This window comes from Hemitrygon akajei, chromosome 14 (genome assembly GCF_048418815.1).
Source record: "Hemitrygon akajei chromosome 14, sHemAka1.3, whole genome shotgun sequence".
In the NCBI taxonomy this organism is placed as follows: Eukaryota; Metazoa; Chordata; class Chondrichthyes; order Myliobatiformes; family Dasyatidae; genus Hemitrygon; species Hemitrygon akajei.
Genome location: NC_133137.1, coordinates 68,685,163 through 68,710,774, shown reverse-complemented (window position 1 = coordinate 68,710,774; position 25,612 = coordinate 68,685,163). Strand labels below are relative to the sequence as shown.

At 39.7% G+C, this 25,612-nt stretch overlaps 1 protein-coding gene across 13 annotated transcripts in view; it reads left to right on the top strand.

Annotated features, from left to right (window-relative positions):
- The window catches only part of anks1b (ankyrin repeat and sterile alpha motif domain containing 1B), an 856,034-nt gene that overhangs the window by 419,758 nt on the left and 410,664 nt on the right, over positions 1–25,612 (top strand). For all 13 annotated transcript variants that reach the window (XM_073066305.1, XM_073066306.1, XM_073066289.1 and 10 more), the window contains one exon: positions 7,799–7,900. In XM_073066305.1, the coding sequence (XP_072922406.1) occupies positions 7,799–7,900 (102 nt within the window). The remainder of the gene's footprint in view (positions 1–7,798; positions 7,901–25,612) is intronic.

Below are 25,612 nucleotides of genomic sequence, written 5' to 3'. Positions count from 1 at the left end.
ATGTCAGAGTGGGAATGGGAATTGAAATGGTTGGCCACTGGCAAATCCTGTTTTTGGGGATGGAGCAAAGGTGCTCGACTAAGCAGTCCCTCAGTTTATGTTGGGACTCACCCATGTAGAGGAGGCAGCATCGGGAGCATCAGATAGAATAGACGACCCAACAGATTTGCAGGTGAAATACTGCCTCACCAGGAAGGTGTCTTGGGCCCTGAATGGAGGTGAAGGAGGAGATGAATGGGAAGTTGTAGCACTACTTCCACCTGCAGGGATAAGTGCCTTGAAGGAGATTAATGGGGAGAGATGAATGGACAAGGGAATCGTGGAGGGTGTGATCTGTGCGGAAAGTGGAGAGTGGGGGGAGAGGTAAAGATTTGTTTATTGGTAGAGTCTTGTGTAAGATGGGTAAGGTTGCAGAGAATGTTCTGGATGCATAGGGTCATGGGGTGGTAGGTGATGATAAGAGGAACTCTATCCCTGGTAAGATGGTGGGAAGTGTGGATGTCAGGGAAATGGAGGAGATGCGGGTGAGGGTAGCATCAATGTTAGAGGATAAGGAAAGAGGACATTTCTGATGTCGTGGAAAGCAAAGCCTCATCCTGGGAACAGATGTGGTAGAAACACAGGAACTGAGAAAAGGGAAATGGCATATTTACAGGAGATAGGGCAGGAAGAGGTCCAGTCAAGATCGCCATGGGAATTGGTAGGTTTATAAAAGATATCAGTAGACATTTTGCCTCGAGAGATTGAGAAAGGGGAAAGAAGTGTCAGAACTGGACCAAGTGAATTTAACAGCGGGCCCCAGCTACGTCTGCCTTCTTGTTGATCAGTCCACATTCCAAATCTTTCCTGGTAATGCTTCCCTGCTCACGAATGCCATCAACTTTGCCTCCAGCTGTGGTGTCCATGGCTAGACCTTGAGTCAGGAGAAACGGGAAGATGTAAAAGAGAGATTGTTGAGGGTGAGGACCAGTTCCACCAGGTGGAGGAGGGTGGTGGTGGAGAAGAATTGGTCATGTCTATTGTCAAGAAAGAAGCTGAGAGCTTTAAAGTCTTCTCAATGAGGGATAGAAGTATATGGAGACTAGACATCCACTGTGACAATGATGTGAACAGGGCCAGGGAATTAAAAGTTGTTGAGGAGATCAATGACATGTGAAGTGACGTGGATGTACTGTTGTGATGGAAATAACTGGTTCTTTGAGTCTCAACAGTAGAGGCCTGGACACACACAGTTTTAATAATAAGGAATTTATTATTAAAGGGGAAGTCGGGTCAACACAAGCAAGTACAATACACAGGAAGCGGTGTGGGGACAGGGTATGGTTACACATACAAAGAACAAGGGAAAAGCACTACAACAGCTATCCCCCTTGACCTTGGATAGCTGCCGCTCCCTTACCAGGACAAACGATAGACCTTCCCAAACATAAATCAATGCACTTACCTTCAATGAGGTGGTCTGTAAGAGAGACCGAGCCAGGGACAAGTCTCACCTTTCATAGCATAGGGCTGGGTGAGATAATCCAATTAAGGTGACCAATAATTTAGGTGTGCATTGATTAGTTGGGAGGGACCAAATGTTGATTGGCATGTGGTGTGTCCTCTGACCAGCCAGGTGGCAGTGCATCTGTCATGTGGCCGGTATCTCTGGATACATGTACCGTAGGTGGTAAGGGATTGAACTAATGGGCTAAAATTTGCTCCCTAACTCTTTCTGCATTTCATTGACATCTGTCGGTGCTGCTTCATGCACCCTTACTGAGCTTGTCAATTTCATCAACTTTGCCTTCAACTTTCACCCTGCCCTTAAATTCACTCGGTCCATTTCTGACACCTCTCTTTAAAAAGAAACTAACATCTATTATTGCAGTAACTGAAACCAAGAACATGCATTTAAATCTGATGATGTTCAGCAAAGCTGCCTTGGAGCAGTTTGTGTACTCAAAGAAATTAAGTGAAAATGCAGGAGATAAAATAAGTCCATATTAATTTTGAAAATTTTAATATTATTGCAGGCAAAACTTTGGCAAAAATGCACTACTGTTTGCTGCTTAAGGATTCGATTCTGGAATAGCTCCAGAGTGGTTGAAGAGTAGGTGTAAAAGGGGCCTTTTCTGGTTGGCTATCGGTGACTCGTGGTGTTCCAGGAGTTGTTGGACCACTTGTTTTAACATTATATGTCAACGATTGGATGACATAATTGATGGCGTATACCAAGTTTGCAGAGAATACAAAAATAGGTGGGAAAGAGAGGAGGGTAATGTAGAGGAAACAGGGAGTTGCAGAAGGACTTAGACATATTAGGAAATGGGCAAAGAAGTGGCAGATGATAGATAGATAGATACTTTATTCATCCCCATGGGGAAATTGAATGGAATGTACTGTAGGGAAGCGTATGGCCTTGCACTTTAAAAGAAGGAATACAGGTGTAGACTATTCTCTCAACAGGGAAAAATGTCTGATATCAGTCGTGAAAAGGGACTTGGGAGTTTTCATACAGGATTAATTTGCAGTTTGAGTCAATGATAAGGAAGGCAAATGCGATGTTGGCATTCATTTCAGTAAGATTAGAATATAAAAGCAGGGATGTTATGCAGAGGCTTTACAAAGCATTGGTCAGACCACACTTGGAGAATTGTGAGCACTTTTGAGCCCCTATCTAGGAAAGGATATGCTGGCACTGGAGACTGTCCAGAGAATATTCACGAGAATGATCCCAGCAGTGAATATGTGGAAGTATGAGTGTTAGATGGCTTAGGGGCCTGTACTCAATGGAGTTTAGAAGAATAGAGTGTGGAACTCATTAAACCTATTGAATATTGAAAGGACTGGATAGAGTGGGCATGGAGAAGATAGTTCCTATAGTGGTTTAGTCTAGCACCAGAGGGCACAGCTTCAGAACAGCAGGACGTCCCTTTATATCAGAGATGAGGATGAATTTCTTTAGCCAGAGGCTGGTGAATCTGTGGAATTCATTACCACAGACGGCAGTGAAGGCGAAGTCATTGGGCATAATTAGAGGTTGATAAGGTCTTGATTAGTCAAGGCATGAAAGGTTAGAGAGAGAAGGCAGGAGAATGAGGTTGAGAGGGATAATAAATCAGCCACGATGGAGCAGGCTCAATAGGCCGAATAGCCTAATTCTACTCCTATGTCTTATGATTTTATGTTTATCTTAACTTTGTGCCTTTTAGCCATTGCTGATGTCAGTTTGAATCAGTATGCTGGTCATGCACAGCTTTCTAAAGTTAATACCATCCTCAGAAAATCTGTTAACTATATCACAATAAAATAGCTCCTGTCATGAAATACATAAAACACTTAAAATAAGTGGGCAATGATATGAGTCGATTGTTCACTAGCAGCTTTTTATTTCTCTTGGATAAATGCCAAAGAAATAAGATGACGTTGTCAGTGAATTACTGGCACCTAATAACTGGATCAAGCTATTGGATGCTGTAACCACCTTAAGAAGTATGTCAAAGTAATAAAATCAACAGTACATATTGATTATTCTACATTAATTATTTTCCATATTGAAAAAATGTTACTAATGTGAACCCTTAGAAGTGTAAATCCTTAAGTGATGTCAATTTTATGTGGGATAAAAATGTCTTCTGTCTTGCTATATGTTTTTTCAATTTCCTTCTGAGTGGATTTCCATTCTCAGTGGCAGGATGTATTGTCCTTCCAATTTTGAATGCTGGGATTGATTCACATTAATTAGATTCAATTTTTTGTTCCTCAGTGGCTGAAAGGGATAGGTGACTGAGCTCCCTGTTACTTTCTGTTTTAGTCCTGCACTCTGCACCATATCTGACATCTCTCTGTTCCCTCCTGAGTTGTCACAAATGGCCTACTGAGGCTGAACGCAAGGTAGAGGAACAGAATCCCACCTTCTCCCTTCACCTTACAGACTCCATATTGAATTTTGTAATTAAAGGCAATGCACTTTCTCCATTCGTATCAAAACCATCCATTTCTACTCTGTCACCCATCTGTCATTTTGGCTCAGCCTTTCTTTCTCCACTCACTCTAGCTGATAGACCTCCTCCTTTCCACTTCCCCTCACCCTCATTTCCTCTCTTTCTCTCTGCTTGCTTCCCCCTCTTCCTCCCCCTCCCTCTCTCCTTGCCTCCCCTCACCCACCACTCCCTCTCTCGTCTCCCTTTCTCCTGCCCATCCTGTGCCCCACTCCCCATCCCACCTCCACCTTCCCCCTCTCTGCAACCCCCTCTTTGCCCCACTCTACCCACCTCTCTACCCCTTCTCTCTACCCTCTATCCTCTCTCTTGCTCTCTATTCCCTTTCTCTGCCTCCATCTCTCTACCCCCAGTCCCTCTGCCTTCCCGTCACTCTAAACCCCATCTCTCTAACCAACCCCTCCCTCTCTACCCCTCTCACTCTTCCCCCTCTCTCTAACCCCCTCTACTCTCCCTTTCAATGCCTCGTCCCTCCCTCTACCTACCTCCCCTACACTCTACCCTGTGCTCTCTGCCCCACTCGCTCCACCCTCTCTCTCTGTCCACCTCTATGTTATTTTGATTCGCCAACCAACACCCCCCAGATGTTCTTTGCAATTTATACCGATGTTGAGCACTTCCTATCAGAGATATTCCTTTTATCCCATCAATAGTCCCCGACATCCTCGGCAGCTAACTTGTTCCCTGATCCTAGTTTCAGCCAGAAATGTTAACTGTTTCCCTTTTGATAGATTCTGCCTTACCTGCTTAACACTTACAGCATTTTTGTTTTTATTTCAGCTTTCTAACCTTGTCATTTGTTTTTTTCTTTAGTTTTATTAGGGATACCCTAGCACAAAAGTTTGAGATTCTCTTGTGTAATACATGTAAGCACAAAGTAGTTTATCCTGTGGTTGCATGGGTCAAAGTAGATGTAAAAAGAGCCAGTTTTTGAGCCAGCCTTCCATACCATTGGCAAGCTAAGTGACAGCCATCCTGATACTTAAATAAAAGCAGAACATTCTCAAAATACTCTGCATGTCAGGAGCACTTGTTGAAGGAAAATCAATTAATGTTTCAGAGCAGGTATCTTAAGTTCTTTTGATTTTCAGTCTGTTATTGTTCAGAGCCAGTGTTAGGCATATAAAGTCTACAGAAGATGGTGATATCTTTGAGTGATAATGTGAACAGGGCTAAGGTTCATTACTTAGACTGAAAGGAGCTAGGAATTTGGTCTATAAACACGAGAATTTCTGCAGATTCTGGAAATCCAGAGTAACACAAAGGAACTCAGCAGGTCAGGCAGTATCTATGGAAATGGATAAAATGTTGATGTTTCAAGCCAAGATCCTTCTTCAGCTCTGGGAAGGAAAGGGGGAAGATGCCAGAACAAAAAGCTGGGGGCGTGGAACCTGGAGAAGCTGGAGGGTGGTAGGTGAAGCTTCAGAACCAGGTTTATTATCACTGGCATGTGTCATGAAATTTGTTAACTTAGCAGCAGCAGTTCAATGCAATGCATAATGTAGAAAAAGAAGAGGAAGAAAAAAATAATAAATAAATAAGTAGATCAATTACTGTATACGTATATTGAATAGATTAAAAATTGTGCCAAATTGAAATAATATAAATTTAAAGAGTGAGGTAATGTTCACGGGTTCAATGTCCATTTAGGAATTGGATTGCAGAGGGGAAGAAGCTGTTCCTGAATCACTGAGTGTGTGCCTTCAGGCTTCTGTACCTTCTACTTGATGATAACGGTGAGAAAAGGGCATGCCCTGGGTGCTGGAGGTCCTTAATAATGGTCTCTGCCTTTCTGAGACACTGCTCCCTGAAGATGTCCTGGGTACTTTGTAGGCTGCTACCCAGGATGGCTGACTAGATTTACAATCCTCTGCAGCTTCTTTTGGTCCTGTGCGGTAGCCCCCACCATACCAGACAGTGATGTAGTCTGTCAGAATGCTCTCCACGGTACATCTATAGAAAGGTAAAGGGCTGGCAAAGAAAGAATCTGATAAGAAAGTGGATCATGGGTGAAAGGGAAGAAGCGGGGCACAAAGGGGAGGTGATAGGCAGATGAGGAGAAGAGGTAAGAGGCCTGAGTGGGGAATAGAAGAGGAGGGAAGGGGGAGGAAAAATTGTACTGGAAAGAGAAATTGATATTCATGCCATCAGATTAGAGGCTACCCGGATGGTGAAACCCCATGTAAATTGGGTGACATTGAGGTCACTCTCAGGGTGGAGGAGCAACAGCTCATATTCATCTAGGAAGCCTCCAATCTAATGGCATGAACATCAATTTCTCCAGTTTCCAGTAATTTGTTTTTGCTTTTCCCTTACCCCCTTCCTCCTTCTTCTATTCCCCAATATAGCCTCTTACCTTTGCTTCTCATCTGCCTATCACCTCCCACTCATGCCCCTTCTTCTTTCCTTTCAGCCATGATCAAATTCCTTCTTCTCCTACCATTTCCCTTTGCCATCCACCTGTCTTCAACTGTTTCAGGCATGAAAACTGAACTGAGGGATCTTCCATGATCCCCAATATTTTCCTGAATAAAATGCACATTTATCAAGTGGTTTCTAAGGATGTTCATAAATTAATGGGGCACTAGTACTTAAGAGAAAAACAGATTACCTTTGCCCAATAATCTTTGTAATTAAGCAACAATATACTATAATGGACTAAGTGATATTCTTACAGTCAGCAGGAATAATACCTTCCCAATAGTGATAAATAGTGCACAGATATAGGTGTTATTAAATCACTACCCAAAGACCCAACCTTTTAACTCTGGCGAACTGTTAAGCTATGGTTGAGCAGAATATCTGTTCTTGCAGAAAAGACATTCCAACTGATCATTTAAGACATCTCTTAGCAAAATGAGGCTAGATGGGAGCAAGGACTGTGACTATGTATCCGTTTCCATGAAGAGCTGAAAATGGCACCTACAGTAGCTAAAAATGTTGAAATGTTTTTGCAAAGATTTTGGAAAATTATTAATTGAGTGACATAGATTCAATTGATGATGTGATTTATTATACAAAGATTCAACATTCCAGAGAATTTATGTGCCTACTGTAATGATAGAAATCATGAAAATAACAGGTCTATTAACTTAATAAACTAGCTTTATATCTTCTTGGGCTCCAATCTTGGATTGCTTCTTAACATTGCATTTTCATTTTGCAGACATCAGAGTATTTAATTAAGAGTAGACAAGTCAATGTCAGGACTTTCCCCTGAGGCTAAAAACACAATGGTTACTTCATATTGTGCTTAGAGTTGCAGGTTACCATGAGATGACCTCCATTTGTAAAGTCATCTTTTCAGCCGCGCCCCACCCAAGGGTCCTTATTCTGACCATGTTCTCATTTATCTTCCTTTTCTCCTGGGACATTGATTCATTCATACATTAAAGATGCACGTGCACTGAGCCTTTTGATACATGAGCTCATCTAATGCCAGGATCAGCACCTTTATAAAGACGTCGTTGTTACAAAAATAACAATGAAACTATTTTCAAACTAAAAGTTTTTTTCCAATTCTCAGAATTGGCTTTTGCATGATGTGTGTGTTTGTGCTCTATAGGATACATATATTTTGTTTAGATATAACATTACTATTTTCTCCTTTTTAATGGCGCATATCAGAAATTTAAATTTATTCTCTGTGTTTATCACACATAAACAAAACCTATGAATAATCTAATGAAAAGCATTTTTCAAATTGGGGAAGAAGGAAAGGCATTTGAGCTAGGGCTTGCATCCTAACGAAGCGTTTCTGAAAGCTTCTCATTTCTCCAAATGTAGGAAATTTAAACTGTGTGTTGTTTCTCTAGGAATTGATGCTGGTATTAAAGACGCACAAGACTGGACTGCATTAGATATTCTGAAGGACCATCCATCCCAGAAATCACAACAAATCACTGCTCTCATACAAGGTAATTTGATATTCTATCATCAATTGAAATGCCATCCCCATGAGAAATCCTTCCTTTGAAGCATTTGCAAAACAGTTCAGTTCTTCATCACCTGTAAACATTATTTATAAGTAAATTAAGAATTAATTTCACTTGAAAGTGACTTGCTTCTCATTTGAGTTCAAGAGTGAGTTATTTTGTTCATGAACCTCAGCAGTCTGGGCTGAGGAAGTAGTCCTTCTTAATAAAATGGTATGATATGTTCTCATCATTCAGCCTTGTAAAGGTTATGTGGATAATAGTGAACTGAAAATAGTTTGTGAATTCCATAAATTAGGTTTAGACCAGGTGCATTATTTAAACTAAATATTTCATAAAGTAACTGTAGAATGCTATTGTGGATCTTGTTCATTAAACATCATAAATCTAGCTTGTCAGAGAAAAGTTGGAAGACTCTCTGGACTAGTAAAGCACATTTCTACATAGTTCTGTGCAGTTCCTATCACATACAGTACTTTGCAAAAGTGTTAGACACGTATACCTATAGCTGTGGTGCCTAAGACTTTTGTGCAGTATTATACTTGTCAATGTGGAGCAAGGAGCGAGTTTGTAAATCTGGTGGGAGCAAAGGATGCTGGGAATGGCAAGGCTGGAGGGCTGTGGGAAGGTTGACGGACAGGTGGCAGAGTAAGAATGCCAGGGATGAGGGAGCGGTGCGGATGCAGACACACCCAGCCCTGAGACACCAGGCAAAGTCACTAGAGTCCAATCAATCGGTGTATAGTTCATTACAGAATGTCTCTCCGGTCCTTCCTGCTCCCTTCTGTCTCCCTTCCCCCTTTCCCAAAAATGATTCTCCTCTCTCTGCCCTCTTCCCATTCTTAGTCCATAAAAGAGACCCATATTGGAATCAGGTTTATCATCACTCAATTTATCATGAAATTTGTGTTTTAGTGTGGCAATGTAATACGTAAAAGTAACTTCAGTACTCCGCAAAAGCCTCAAGGACCCTAGCTAATATGTGCCTACTTCTTTTTCACATTACTGCACAGTAGTTAGATGTCTTCATGTGGTGGTATTACCACAATAATAAGCAATATTGTTGTGATGGTTTTTTCAGAAATTCTATTATATTCCTTTATTTTCCTGTATATGCCTGAAAGAAAGCAAATCTCAATGTAGTATGTAGTGACATATATGTACATGGATAATAAATTTACTTACTTATAATATTCAGAAAATCTTTGACTTCTATCACCAAATTTGACTTGAAGGCTGCTGGTCATTTTCAAGATCCCTGACCCTTACTGATTAATCTCATTTCATTTCTTTTCATCGAGAGTTGTTCAATAATAAAAGCTATCCTTTCAGAGCATGGCTGAATTGATGGTTTTAAGTTCTGTAAATAATATTAAGGCAAGGGGGTGAATATTAAAATGAGATGTGTTCGATCCATTTTTGATATAGAACATATGTTGCCGGGGTCGAGGAGGTGAGTGTGGTGGGTTTGTAGGTGGTGGTTGAAGAAGTTGCTTAAGGGGCATTTACGTTTGTAGATGGACACGTGAACAGTCAAGGAATGGGGGAAATGAATCATGTGCAGACTGTGGCACCATGGTTAACATTGTCATAACTGGGTGAAGGGCCTGCACATATGCTGTACTATGGTCCATATAATGTGTTGAATTAGATCCTCTTTTTAAATCAATGTTTATTAAAGGAAATGATTACAGGCCAGTTCCTGAGATGTGCTGTTTAGAATTTTAGTGGATCATGTTACAGGGATGGTGACCTTGAACATCCGCATGGTGCCTTAAGTAGCCATATTGGAAAAAGGTTAGCTTATTTTTTCAATAGAGAAGCTGTCAGGTGTAAATCAAGGTGGTTTAGTAGTGGGGTGCAAAAGGAGATGTAATTCTCTTATCTTAATCTGACAGATAGGACATCCCTCTTATTAATGCTATCACAATTTTTTCCTGGAATATCAAACCCATAAACCCTGAGCACTCATTTTCTGTTTAAATGCAAGTCAATAAATGCAGGTGATAGAAATTTGAAATAAAAACAGCAGATGCTAGAATCAGTTAGCAAGTCAGACAGCGTCGGTAGGATAAAAACCAGTTAAAATTTCAGTTTGAAGTCATTCTGAAAAAATGATCTTTGTCCTGAAATATCATTTCTGTTTCTCTTTCTGTCATCATCCTCAGTATGTGCCGTGTTGTATGTCATGGGTAATCATGGTCTTTCCATGACCATGATTGTTCTTGGCAAATTTCTCTACAGAAGTGGTTTGCCATTGCCTTCTTCTGGGCAGTGTCTTTATAAGATGGGTGATCCAGCCATTATCAATATTTTTCAGAGATTGTTAGTCTGATGTCAGTGGTCGCATAACCGGGACTCTTTATTAAAATTCATGTATTTGTATCTAAGGTATGAAGTCTATTAAAACTCTTACTTCTGTCTTGTAAAACAAAGTTGCTTATAAAATTATCTGTACTTTCCTGAAATCCTGTTTTCCACGCAGCAGAAGCTGTCCACGTTTAAAGTTAATTCCAGGCATTGTTTAATGGATATCCTGCACAGAGCATATGACTGTTACTCACTAAACACTCAGTTGGTAAATAACTTAGTCATTTTTTAGTAGCTGCACTTTGTCAATATCTGAAATATAGATTGAGGCATAATATTGTTGAAAAATATGAGTAGTTCCTTCTCAGTGGGATAGCATAGCAGTTACGGGCACACGATACTGGAAGCACAGTGACATATTCCGATTATGATGGTCATTGATGCAAACAATGCATTTCATTGTATGTTTCGATGTCCATTTGACGAATAAAACTAATCGCTTTACCTTTGAATAGTATTGCAAAATATTTACAGAAGTTACTATGCTGCACGACGTCCATCTAATCCTACGTTCTTTTGTTTTCCTTTGAGTTTCACTTTGAATTACTGTTTTAGGCATAACATGTTATACCACTATAACAATCCCACGTATTAATTTGGGCATTTTTTATTTTTACAAAAATGTTCTTTAATTAAAGCATTCAGTTTACATGGTAAGTGAACACTTAAAATGAAAGTGGTGCCTATTAGGCAGTAATTGGACTTGCCAATAGATGGGTTGGCATTATTGAAATAATCAGATAAACAGGTAATATATCTTAATTCGTGCACATTAAAGTTGTCTGATTTTATAAATGGATCATTAATGAATCATACTAAGAAAGTAATGTTTCCATTCAAGACTTTTTTATATTTAGATTTGCTAAAATGTTATGTTTTGTTTTAATCTATTATAACATCTAATTACCTGGTGGTTTTACAGCAGGACGTACTATTGAGGAGTTGTTTTGAGTTTGGAATCAATATAATTAACTTGAAATAGCAGCCAGAATGGGTACCTGCAAGCTTATTCTTGTTGATAAAAATGAAGAGCACAGAAGGGATTGAATATAATCTCCACAAGTGCTGACAGCTTTCCATTTAAGTTTCCAGTCTCCAAACACCAAACTACTAAACATGTTCGTAATAAATCCATATTCTTGTCTGTGAGATGCATTTGCAATGATTTCCAATTACATAAGATTGTCTCTTGCCACCTCTGATGCATAATTTTGAGGAGACACTAAAAGATTGTAAGTCCTCTCTTTCTCTGTTCTTTTCTCTCGGTTGCTCATTTACTGAAGTCTACACAACACATGCCAATCTGCCAGCTGTTCCTCCTGCCAGTCTAATTGGTATTTCTCATTTATCTCAGTCATTTCCAGCTATCTGATCTATTGGCTTTGGCCTTGCATTTTTTTTTCAGCACAATCATCTTGCTTAAATGGTCTTTTTTTACTTGTGACCAAAATACTTAAGTTTACTTTTGCTTATTCAGAATTCTGAGTATCCATCCATAGTTTATCTTTTCAATCATAGACACCTGTGCAGTATTGTCCAACTCTTTATCCTTAGAAGTTTGAGCATTTGTTTGTGGCCTTTTCCAAAGAAAAATTCTGTAGCATCTCTTCATAGTGCTATAGGATTTTATAGAATATAAGAAGGCAATTTGGGCCTTGGAGACATTTTGGTTATTTGCAGAATTATCCAAACAACTTCATTCTCATCTCCTTTTCCAATAGCCACAGATATGTTTTAGTTTTAATAATTTATCTGTTTTGGAACATGGTTATGAATCTGTTATGTCCATTTCAAACATTAATTGTGTTCTTCACAACATGCAATCTCTAATCATAGAGATTAGAGATTGTGTCCCGGACGGGTTCCTGTCACAGTATGTTGACAGGCCAACTGGGGGAATGCCGTACTAGATCTAGTATTACGTAACGAACCAGGTCAGGTCCCAGATCTCTCAGTGGGTGAGCATCTGGGGGACAGTGACCACCGCTCCCTGGCCTTTAACATTGTCATGGCCTTTAACATTTTCATGGAAAAGGATAGACTCAGAGAGGACAGGAAAATTTTTAATTGGGGAAGGGCAAATTATGAGGCTATAAGGCTAGAATTTGCGGATGTGAATTGGGATGATGTTTTTGCAGGGAAATGTACTGTGGACATGTGGTCGATGTTTAGGGATTTCTTGCAGGATGTTAGGGATAAATTTGTCCTGGTGAGGAAGATAAAGAATGGTAGGGTGAAGGAACCATGGGTGACAAGTGAGGTGGAGAATCTAGTCAGATGGAAGAAGGCAGCATACATGAGGTTTAGGAAGCAACGATCAGATGAGTCTGTTGAGGAATATAGGTAGCAAGAAAGGAGCTTAAGAAAGGGCTGAGGAGAGCAAGAAGGGGTATGAGAAGGCCTTGGTGAGAAGGGTAAAGGAAAACCCCAAGGCATTCTAAATTTTGTGAAGTGTTACGATACGGCAACAATGAATATAAATGAGGTGTTTTTTTACAAACAAATAAACATTTATTTAAACTCTGCTCAATAAAAATGAAAAGTAAACAAACGACTAACTTAACCGGAAGTTAACTGCTAATCGCGACTCGAACAGTTCTTAAAGCAATAAATGTGGAAGTCCAAATGATTTATACAGTCAATTAGGAGAGACTTTCCTGAAGTAACGAATTCCTCGACGACGTGACGTTACTGCTGATCCCAGCCGAAATATGCCTTGCCCGAAGGATTCACGATGAAGGAAATAAAAACGGCTTGAAGGAACTGACCTTTTTCTTGACGAATAATGCTGCACCCAACCCTTTCTGCCCTTACAAGACAGGGGTTATCTCGGATGCAGGTTACTATCTCCAGAACGAAGATCTAATAAGGTCGATCCTGTATTACCGCCGACAACACCAACTTTACTCAATCCTTTGGGTTTCCGTACCTCGATAAATCTTCACTCTCCAATACTTAAGACTTTAAAATTAAATCGAAGATACATCAAATATAACTGGCAGTGATTTTCAAAACTGCCGGCACATCGACAATGTACCTTACAGTAAGAATTAGAACTCCACTTTAAAACAAAACTGCGTCATGAAACCAAATACGCAGCATAACGGAGTAATGTACAACTTAAGCGACATCCCAATAAAAACTTCTGCGTCACAGCAGGCTTTCCCTGCTTTATACCTGTTGAAAACAGGCCATCACATGACCTCACACTGGCAGGAAAATTACATCATGTGACCTCACACTGGCGGGAAAATACATCACTCCACCATCACAAGACCATTACATCACGCTCACCAACTACTCAGTTACATCATGGTCATGTGACAGTCACAAGATACCCACGTGGTATGTAACAGAAGAACAAAAGGTTGACGGGAGTGAAGGTAGGACTGATTAGAGGTAAAGGTTGGAAGATATGCCTGGAGGCTATGAAAGTGAGCGAGGTCCTCAATGAATACTTCTCTTCGGTATTCACCAATGAGAGGGGACTTGATGACGGTGAGGACAATATGAGTGAGGTTGATGTTCACATGTTGATATTAAGGGAGAAGAGGTATTGGAGTTGTTATAATACATTAGGATGGATAAGTTCCCGGGGCCTGACAGAATATTCCCCAGGCTGCTCCACGAGGCGAGGGAAGCAATTGCTGAGCCTCTGGCTAGTATCTTTATGTCCTTGTTGTCCACAGGAATGGTACCAGAGGATTGGAGGGAGGCGAATGATGTCCCTTTGTTCAAAAAAGGTAGTACGTATAGTCTGGGTAATTATAGACCAGTGAGCCTTGCGTCTGTGGTGGGAAAGCTGTTGGAAAAGATTCTTAGAGACAGAATCTATGGACATTTAGAGAATCATGGTCTGATCAGGGACAGTCAGCATGGCTTTGTGAAGGGCAGATCGTGTCTAACATGCCTGATAGAGTTCTTTGAGGAGGTGACCAGGCATATAGATGAGGGTAGTGCAGTGGATGTGATCTACCTGGATTTTAGTAAGGCATTTGACAAGGTACCACATGGTAAGCTTATTCAGAAAGAAAGAAGGCATGGGATCCAGGGAGGTTTGGCCAGGTGGATTCAGAATTGGCATACCTGCAGAAAGCAGAGGGTCGTGGTGGAGGGAGTACATTCAGATTGGAGGGTTGTGACTAGTGGTGTCCCACAAGGATTGGTTCTGGGACCTCTACTTTTTGTGATTTTTTATTAACGACCTGGAATTGGGGGTAGAAGCGTGGGTTGGCAAGTTTGCAGACGACACAAAGGTTGCTGGTGTTGTAGATAGTGTTGAGGATTGTCGAAGATTGCAGAGAGACATTGATAGGATGCAGAAGTGGGCTGAGAAGTGCCAGATGGAGTTCAACTCAGAGAAGTGTGAGGTGGTACACTTTGGAAGGACAAACTCCAAGGCAGAGTACAAAGTAAATGGCAGGATACTTGGTAGTGTGGAGGAGCAGAGTGATCTGGGGGAACATGTCCACAGATCCCTGAAAGTTGCCTCACAGGTAGATAGGGTAGTTAAGAAAGCTTATGGAGTGTTAGCTTTCATAAGTCGAGGGATAGAGTTTAAGAGTCACGGGGTAATGATGCGGCTCTATAAAACTCTGGTTAAGCCACACTTGGAGTACTGTGTCCAGTTCTGGTCGCCTCACTATAGGAAGGATGTGGAAGCACTGGAAAGTGTACAGAGGAGATTTACCAGGATGCTGCCTGGTTTAGAGAGTATGGATTATGATCAGAGATTAAGGGAGCTAGGGCTTTACTCTTTGGAGAGAAGGAGGATGAGAGGAGACATGATAGAGGTATACAAGATATTAGGAGGTATAGATAGAGTGGACAGCTAGCACCTCTTCCCCAGGGCACCACTGCTCAGTACAAGAGGACATGGCTTTAAGGTAAGGGGTGGGAAGTTCAAGGGGGATATTAGAGGAAGGTTTTTCACTCAGAGAGTGGTTGATGCGTGGATTGCACTACCTGAGTCTGTGGTGGAGGCAGATGCACTAGTGAAATTTAAGAGACTACTAGACAGGTATATGGAGGAATTTAAGGTGGGGGTTATATGGGAGGCAGGGTTTAAGGGTCAGCACAACATTGTGGGCTGAAGGGCCTGTACTGTGCTGTACTGTTCTATGTTCTATACCAAAAACCTTAAATATGCATTGTCCTTCTGTCACAGCAAAACATACAGTGAAATGCATCACAGGTTTCACCAGGCTTCTGACACCAACACAGTATCCCCACAACTTGCTAACCCCAACCTGTACATCTTTGGAATGTGGGAGGAAACTGGAGCAACAGGAGGAAACCCATGGCATCACAGGGAGGATGTAAATGTTCCTTTCCAACAGCAGTGGGAATGGAACCCCAATCTTACTGCTGGCACTGTAAAAGATTGCACTAACCACTGCTCTACCATACTGCCCCATATATAAATACCTATATTATTTATTCAGTTGGTGAAATTATTGTCACATGTAAGCTTTGAAGTCATGCCCTTTAGTGCATTAATATGCAATACAAAAAGAATAATCCCAACAATGATCTAAATACCTTTTCCAGTTTGAAAAACAACCATTCATTATTTTTCCTTTTTCACTACCTTAGCCAGTTTGATGTCCACATTGGTTCTAAATTTGTTCATAAGTTCATCACATATTTTTTGAAAATCTGCATACAACACAAAAGCTACATATTCCTAATCGACAAAGTGAAAACTGTTAATAAAATATAGGTTACTTTTAACAGTTTCATTTTTCACTTATAAGTCCATTCTTCTCCAAGCAGCAATTAATTTTATATTTTATAAAATTATATTTTATATGGGATTATTGTTTCTTAAAGCCCACACACCACTGACACTGAACTGACTAGTTTTCAGATCTAAAGCTGACTTCTTTTAGCTTTAAGTGTGTGTTTGCAGACAGCTTTTTTACTTTGAGAGCTACCCATGTGGCAGGGCATGTCAAAGTGCTGGCGCTGAGACAAAAAGACACAAGGGAGATACAGGAAATTAGATTAAGAGTGAAACCAACAACAGAAGTGTTTTGCTGAGAATATTTTTTTTTCATCCTCTAGAATATATATTTCAATTTATATCATCCGTTACTCCAGCCCAACAGGCACCAGGCTGAAATTCATGTGAGCAATATCAGATTAATATTCAGTTAATTTTCATCAGGTTTAATAGAAACAGTGTATCATTTGAAATAAAGGACCGTGCTGCAATTTATTAAGTAATAATGAATAATGATAATAATGTGTGAGAATTTTAAGTATTTGTATAATATTAATGCTTGTAATATCTTCATGTTCATGGGTTATGTGGACCTTTTTTACTGATGTTACTTCTCCACCTGAATCACTTCTGCTTTGAGCATAGTTTCAAAGCTGGTTGAATTGTAACTGTAGCATAAAAATAGTTTATGTTTGGTTTAGGGTATCCTAAAAATTCAGCTGAATAAGAACTTAATTTGTTTTGGTTGTTCAGTCCACAGCCCTTATTTACGTTTGCTGACTCAATGGCCAAATCAATGGTGGTGATGAATTAGCATTTAGGAGGGAGATTGAAAATCTGGCTGAGTGGTGCCACAACAACCTCTTACTCAATGTCAGCGAAACCAAAGAGCTGATTATTGACTTCAGGAGGAGGAAACCTGAGGTCCATGAACAGGTCCTCATTTGAGGAATCAGAGGTGAAAAGGGTCAGCAACTTCAAATTAATCAGTTTTATTATTTTAAAGGATCTGTCCTGGGTCTAGTACATAAATGAAATTATTTAGGAAACATGGCAGCTCCTCTAATTTCTTAGAGGTCTGAGAAAATTCGGCATGTTATATAAAACTTTGACACACTTCTGTAGATGTCTGGTGGAGAGTATACTGACTGGCTGTATCACAGCCTGGTTTGGAAACACCAATGCCCTTGAACGCAATATCCTACAAAAAGTAGTGGATACAGCCCAGTCTATTACAGATAAAGCTATGTACATCATTAAGCACATCTACATGAAGCACTGTCGCAGGAACGTAGCATCCATCATCAGGGATATCCACCTTCCAGGTCATGCTCTCTTCTCGCTGCTGCCATCAGGAAGAAGGTACAGGAACACCAGGACCCACACTACCAACTTCAGGAACAGTTATTCCCCTTCAACTATCAGGCTTTTGAACCAGAGGGAATAACTTCACTCACCCCATTACTGAACTGTTTCCCCAACCTTTGGATTCACATTTGAGGACTCTTCATCTCATGTTCTTGATATTTATTGCTTATTTATTATTATTATTATTATTATTATTATTATTATTATTAGTAGCAGTATTTGCACCGTTTGTCCTCTTTTGCACACTGGTTGATTTTCCTGTTGCATGCAGTCTTTCATTTTATTGTTTCTTGCATTTACTGTGTATGCCTTAAGAAAATGAATCTCAGGGTTGTATATGGTGACATATATGTACTTTGTTAATAAATTTTCTTTGAACTTTGATGTAACTGTGCTGCTACTACTGGCAGAAAATGGAATTGTGGAACATTTAGTTGATCGTAGACAAAACTTTGAGGGGTCCTTTTGCTTCATTTGAAATAGATTTTGATTTGCTTAAGCAATGTTGAGCTGAATTCAATTTAGTTGAGAGATGAGATTGAAGTAGTTTACGGGTGCTGTATTGAACTGGACTCTGACGGTGGTGTCTGAAAAGAGGATGCTGTCCAAGTTGCATGCCATCTTGGACAATGACTCCCATCCACTCCATAATGTACTGGTTAGGCACAGGAGTACATTCAGCCAGAGACTCATTCCACAGAGATGTAACACTGAGCGTCATAGGAAGTCATTCCTACCTGTGGCCATCAAACTTTACAACTCCTCCCTTGGAGTGTCAGACACCCTGAGCCAATAGGCTGGTCCTGGACTTTATTTCCACTTGGCATGATTAACTTATTATTATTTAATTATTTATGGTTTTATATTGCTATATTTCTACACTATTCTTGGTTGGTGTGGCTGTAATGAAACCCAATTTCCCTCGGGATCAATAAAGTATGTCTGTCTGTCTGTCTGAAGCACCAGGCTAACTAGTTCAATTGGTATGTCAGATGAAGGCTACATGTTGAAAAATTAAACCTTAACCTGTGGATAGAGTTAATTTGTAAAATATTGTGGGAATTCTTTGGGGTGGATCATCATCATCAAAGAGCTGATATTATTTCTCATGCTTTGACTGTAATGTTTCCAGGAAAAGCTTTTAGTGATTAGTCTACTCAGTCCATTTTCTAAACAGTCAAGGGTTTACTTTCTTTTATATATATATATACACAATCATACAAGGCATAAGTACTTGGAAGAAAGTTTAAATGATGAATTCTCTTGTGAATATAGGTAAGGATAGCCTTGATAATATTGAAACCCTCAAATGAATGGGTGTGACTAGAGAAATCAGTGTAACTCAGGCCAACAGTGCAGTGAAGTATTCTTATTATTAGTAATGCAGTGCAGTCATTATCTGTGCTTGGTTTTATATTTAGTATTGAGGTAACTGTTTCATAGAACCATAAAACACTACAGCACAGTACAGGCCCTTCAGCCCTCTGTGGTTATATATCGAGAAATGCCAAAAATACAGCGTACAATGTTGGTTGCAGCTATTTTCAAAATAGTTTTTTATTACTGCTTTTTTCACCTTATTGAAATCATTGCAGTTGATAAAGATGATTAACACAAACCAATTATTTATCAAAATTTCTGTATTTGCTGTATTTTCCTGTAATTCAGACTGATTGACAAATGTGAAATTATTGGAACCTCATTATAGACACTTAACATATCAAACATTGAATAAAGAAAAACCAATTCAAAGCTGCATGATAGAAGTCTATTAATTACAACTTTAATAAATGAGAAAGCCACCCCAATGTCTTTTCAATAAAGTATCAGATTTGAGTAAAAATTCCACAATTATTGTTGGTAATGTTGCTTGAACCTGTTGACCAGATAATTGTTTTGTAATCACTCCTAGGTACAATTTTCTCTCGCAAGCTGTACTATTTGTTTTAAAGTAGCTTCATAATTCTGAGTAAGGAGTAGAGCTGGGAGTTGTGCTGATGTGCTTGTATGTAGAAGCATGTTGGAAGTTATACTAACTATCCCGGGAGTGAGCAATAATGTGCTTGAGCAGGTAATCATCCCCAGAAAGAAGATCCCAGCATGTTACCGACAGCTTAGTTAATTAACTGAAGAAATGTATTTCAATAAAAAAAAAGCCTCATTTAGTAACAGACAAAAATGGATGTCTTGAAGGAATTAGATATTCTGAATTATTCAAAGTTGTAAATTCTCTTTACAGTTACTTTTAAATTTGATTTTTTGGTACTTGAGCAGGGTCCTTTTTGAAAATTTATTAATAACCATATGAAAGGTCAATTATACCATTGCCACAAAATAAAAAAAAGTCATGACATATGTCAGTGATAATGAATCTGATTCTGATAGAGATTTGAATTAATAAAGCTCTAGTGAAATTTGTAATGCATTTTATCGCATCCTGAGAAACATTTCAAACAGAATATTTGATCATTTGAAGTGTTTTAATATGGACAGGTATGTCAATTTAACCCATCAATGACAAAAATGTGATGACGGAACACAGGTTCTGTCGGCTAAGTTGAGAATGGTAATGAATCATTGAGGGATATATTTTAGAAACTGTTGAATCGGTGACGCAGTTTTGGAGTGATATAATACAGAAACAGCTCTTCTGCCCACCATGACATGCTGACCTTCAAGTACTCGAATATATGAATCCCATTTATAGGCACTGTGCATGTGAAGACCTTCTTTGCCTTGGTGTTTCAAATGTTCATCTAAATGCTCCTTAAATGTTGTGAGACTACCTGCCTCTCCCACTGACTCAGGCATTGTATTCCATGAGATGAAAGAGAAGGTTGGCAGCTTGGGTTAGCTGTAGGGTTGTTCACTAAGCCTGGAGGTTAGGTCGCAAACGTTTTGTTGCCTTTTGAGGTGACGTCATCGGTGCTCAATTGAGTGTTGCTTCTGCAGACTGCTTGTGTTTATGTTGATCTGACTCGTTATTTTGATTGGTTGGCTATCGCGCTGGCCGCTGGGCCCTGGCCAACTGGACAGCTGAGTGACCTCCGCTGGCCCGTATCCCTGGTTATTGGTTGTCGTGAGCATTGATCCTTCGGGTGTCCGCGGCTCACCTCTTGGTTCAGATCCCACAGATGCATAGAGGTTCGTAAATTGCATCCCAGTTCAATATGCTTGTTAATAGAGTCTTCCCTTGAGAGCCAAGCTTCTAAGCATTCTCTTGATTTCTTATTTTGTGCTTCTGCCAGGACTTTTGTAGGTTCCCAGACGAACTTGTGTCCTTCTTGGTCTTAATGTAGTGAGATGAGTGACAGAAGAGTATGTCTTTTTATGGCTAGCTGAAGTTCATGTAGTCTCGTGGATGGTTTTCTCCCCATCTCTCCTACATAGTGATTGGGGCAGTCCCCACATTGAATTTGATATTAGTTACTCCAGGTACCATCTAGGTGAAAAATTATTCTCAGCTTCCTTCTAAATCTCTTACCTCTTACCCTAAACCTGTGACCTCCAGTTACTTTGGTTGTATGATAGCATTCAATCTGAGAGCAAATTTGTGGAGTTACTGATTTGCAGAAACTGAAAAGTGATCAAAGATAAGATGGTTAAAATATTTGTCCGTGTCTTCCCCAGTCTATTGCTCATAAACCCATACACGGTTTGCTTTCTTGCCCAGTAAGTTATATCTGCAAGTCAGTGCAAACGAGGATTTAAATAAATTTGCTCTCACATTTTTCAGCTTTTTCAATTGGAAGGCTCCTAATAAACATACTTGTGAGTGAAGTGTGATGTCATGACTTCTTGCATTTTTTCTCTAGTTAGCATGCAAAACGCTGTAACCTGCTCTGCACACCTCCTTGTGGCTGGAAACAGAGCAGCACTGGCAGCCATTAGGCAGATATATGCTTGAACGTACAGTTACAGATTGAACCTTTCCCATGGAATACTAATTTTAGCTGTAATTTTATTTTGCAATATATTGTCCATAATTGTGGTGATAAACTTAAATTGCAATACTTTAGAAATATTTTTGTGCAGAAATAGATCTTTGAAAATTCTTCACAAAAGCAATCATACTTTAAGGCTGGGTAGCTTCCAACCTGATGGCATGAACATTGACTTCTCTAACCTGTTAATGCCCCTCCCCTTCTTACCCCATCCCTGATATATTTAGTTTTTTTTTCTCTCTCTGTCCATTCTTCATCTCCCTCTGGTGCTCCCCTCCCCCTTTCTTTCTCTGTAGGCCTCCCATCCCATAATCCTTTCCCTTCCCTAGCTCTGTATCCCTTTTACCAATCACCTGTCTGGCTCTGAGCTTCACCCCACCCTCTCCAGTCTTCTCCTATCATTTTGCATTTCCCCCTCCCCCCACTACTTTCAAATCTCTTACTATCTTTCCTTTCAGTTAGTCCTGACGAAGGGTCTCGGCCCGAAACGTCGACAGCGCTTCTCCCTATAGATGCTGCCTGGCCTGCTGCGTTCCACCAGCATTTTGTGTGTGTTGATACTTTAAGGAAGATTTTTTTCTTTTAAATTTAGTTTATTATAGATCTTACATAGTGAATGACCTGAGTTGAGTATTTCTGAATATATATAAATGCATTGTTTACCATAAATTCACCACATCTTGTTTAAAGGGGGCTTCATGGAAAAGGTGAGCCAGCAAAGGTAAGCATAGCAATTTATGAAGTAGTGGGATGGTAGAGATAAATAAAAACTTTCCGCAAGTGTAGTATTTTTTTTCCCCTGCAATCTGAAAAGAATGCCCACCAGAAAGATATAATGGAATATTTATTTATTTAATGATACAGCACGGTTACAGGCCCTTCCGGCCCAATAACCTGCACTACTCCGTTACACTCACATAACCAATTAATCTACTAACCCGTATATCTTTGGAATGTGGGAGGAAGCCTACACGGTCATAGGGAGAGTGTACAAACTCCTACAGACAGCGGCATGAAGTGTACCCCAGTTTCTGGCTCTGTAATAGCGTTATTCTAACTGCTACGCTACCGTGACACCCATTTGGAATAATTTGCTAAATAGGAACAATAATTTCCTTCCTATTTTGCAACTTACTTGTGAAGACTTCCATCTGTTACAACAGTTGTAAGTATTTTATTTTTACAGTGCATTTAACAATGGATTTCTGATCAGTGATGACGTGATGGTGAGTTTGAAGAGTAAATATTAGCTGAAAGGCTAACAGCATCTTAGGCAATGTAAAACTTTTGGAGAGTAATGGAAAAAATTACCTTTTAAGTGTTCAGTAGATGGATTTCCAAAATGCACATGATAAATGCCACATAAAAGGTTATTCCACAAACTGTGAAGAAGTGTGTTTGAGGGTAATTTATTGGTACAGATAGGTGGTTAACTAACAGAAAGTTAAAATAATTGGATTGGTTTTAGATTGGGATTGAGTTAATAGTGGGTGTAATGATCATGACAGAGTCATCTTGGGAATGGATAGATTAAATGAGTGGATAAGAATTTGTCAAATGGAATATAATGTAGGAAAAGGTGAGATTAACCATGTTGAATGAAGGAATGGAAAAATGAATTATTATTTAAAGTACTGAGACCACAAAGGGATCTAATACATGAAGCACAAGAAGGCTGCATGCAGGTACAGCAAATAATGAAGAAGGCTGATTGAAAGTTAACCTTGCTTCTCAATATTGATAGATTAGAATAAATTAGATTTACTTATTAATCACATGTGCAATGAAACATATAGTGAAATGCATTGCATTAACAATCAGCACACTGTAGATCTGCTGGGGGAAGCTGCAAGTGTAGATTATAGATGATAAGATGATAGATTATTACATACAAGGTGAAATTAATGCAGAAAATAGTCAGTTTTTATATATAACTTAAAAGTTGATATAAAAGAGTTGTGTAGGAAACCCTTCAGTTGTGAGGATCTGCAGAATTTAGAAAGGTCTCCATTTTCACCAGGTGACTAATGAACTTGAAGAGTAAACTGAGTTTCATTGCCAATCCTCTTATAGAATTGTCACGCTAATGGTTGTATGATGTTGACCCTGGAAAAGATGAAGGAAGAGTACTATAAATCAGGAGACAATTGAAGAGAGCATGGATTGTGCCTAGGTTGTGACAGAAAAAAAAAATCCCACGGGACTTCAGTAAATTCACTGGGGAATGTAGGAAAAAAATTATTCATCCATTGAATGGTTAGGGTGTGGAGTCAGTTACAAGAAGGAAGAACTAGTTTTGGCTGCTTTAGGGAAGATGGAAAAATAGATGAGGTTTAAAGGCTATGTTCTAGCTCTGTATGAAGAAGTCTGGGAATTTATTGTACAATGTAAACATTAGCAAAAAAACTATGTGTTGTAAATTTGGTGTAAAGGACAAGCTTATAGCTGTATATCATCTTCCATAGCTTCAAGATGTCACAAAGGCAATGTTGAAGTGCAGTTATTGCTGCTGTACTGAAAAACATAAAAGCCTATCGAGACAGTAATTAAACAAAATCTTTATTTTTGATAGAGTTGAGAGACAAATAATGGGTGGAGTTGTGGACACTCTCTTTTTGTCTGTAAGTAGTTCACTGGATTACGACCACTTAGATGTTACCTGTAACTCTGGGCATGCAGATTCATGATTCCTTGAAGGTGGTGTCACATGTAGATTGTTTCAAAGATTCAAAATTCAAAGTACATTTATTATCAATGTATGCAGTGTACAACCCTGAGATTTGTCTTCCCACGTACAGACAAAGAAGAAAAGCATGGAACCTGTTCAAAGAAAAACATCCGATCCCCTACACATTTTAAAAAAAAAGGAACAATTCGTGCACACAGCAAGAAAAAAACAAAAACACAGAATATAGAACACCAAAACCACACGAAACATGAAACAGTCCAGGCATATTCAGTTCACTCTACTGCTGTGTTGTTTGTTACCTTCAGGCCGCAGACCCTGTCCGCGCTAATCAAAATCGCACAAAATGTCACCAAAAATGGGGCGACCAGATACCAGAAATACATCATAATGTGAACTATAGAGTGCAGTCCACAAATCACCTCAACTAAACCTAGCCTAAGACCCAGGACTCCAGCACCATCCTCTGGCAGCAATGAGCAAGAGGGAGAGAGAGAGAGAGAGACCATTCAAATGCAGACACCTTCCTTCAGGAGCAACGGATAAGAGCGATAGAGAGACCGGTCACTCGCAGGTAGATGGTGCTGAATACCAGCTTGTCTTGTCCTCGATTTCACTCTTCCTCGATGCTTTAATCGGTGAGATCAGTGAGAAATGGAATCAATCATTCGCTGCACCCCTTCTCTAAGCTTCTTGGCCTCCAGGCTGCACACTTCACTCAGACCCTCAGCAAACCCTCTCAGAGACAGCAGAGCACCACATCACTCAATTGGCCCAAAAACACATCACCAAAATGTAGAGCACAGGCTCCAACAGTAGCAGATAGGGTCATAAAGAGAGTTTTTGGCACATTGGCTTTTATAAATCAGAAAATTGAATACTGTATATACCCCCTCCTAAGTCCTGTCCCACCTGGAGAATGATGCCTGCTACATCAGGATACTGTTTATTGACTTCAGTTCACCGAGCAAAATGATCTTTCCTCGGAAACATGTGTAAACTGCCCTCTGTATCTGGATCTTGGACTTCTGGACAGATATATCTCACAGTCCCTGTTGGCAGCAGCATCTGTAGCTCCATCACAATGAGCATTGGTGGCCACCCTAACCCCCAGGGCTCAGCCCACCACTAGCAAACCATTGTACTGCTAGATCCAGCTCTAACCATGTCATTAAATTTGCTAACGATACAGCATTATTTGGCCTCATCAGTAACCATAATGAGTTTGACATACAGACAGGAGGTAGAGCAGGTTACGGTCTCTTTTTCTCATTAGCATCTAACTCCAGACTGAGTCAAGGCTAATCTTGGTTGTGTTAGATTTTAAGGTGAATTACCTTATAACCTTTGTAGATGAATATTAGCTGAATGTTAATGGAGCAAAGAGACAATCTATGACATTTAATTAAACATTAATAGGAATTGAGCTAATAGATTACAAGGTGAAATGGGCACAAAGTAGTTTTATTTTAGGAAGAGATCTCTCGCACAGAGCTAGTCATGTCTTGGTTAATTTTGTTTTCTGTTTTATAGATTGATTATTCCTGATAGACTTGGGTCCCTGTGAGCAGAAAATTTGTAATGAGTTTGACATTATGGCA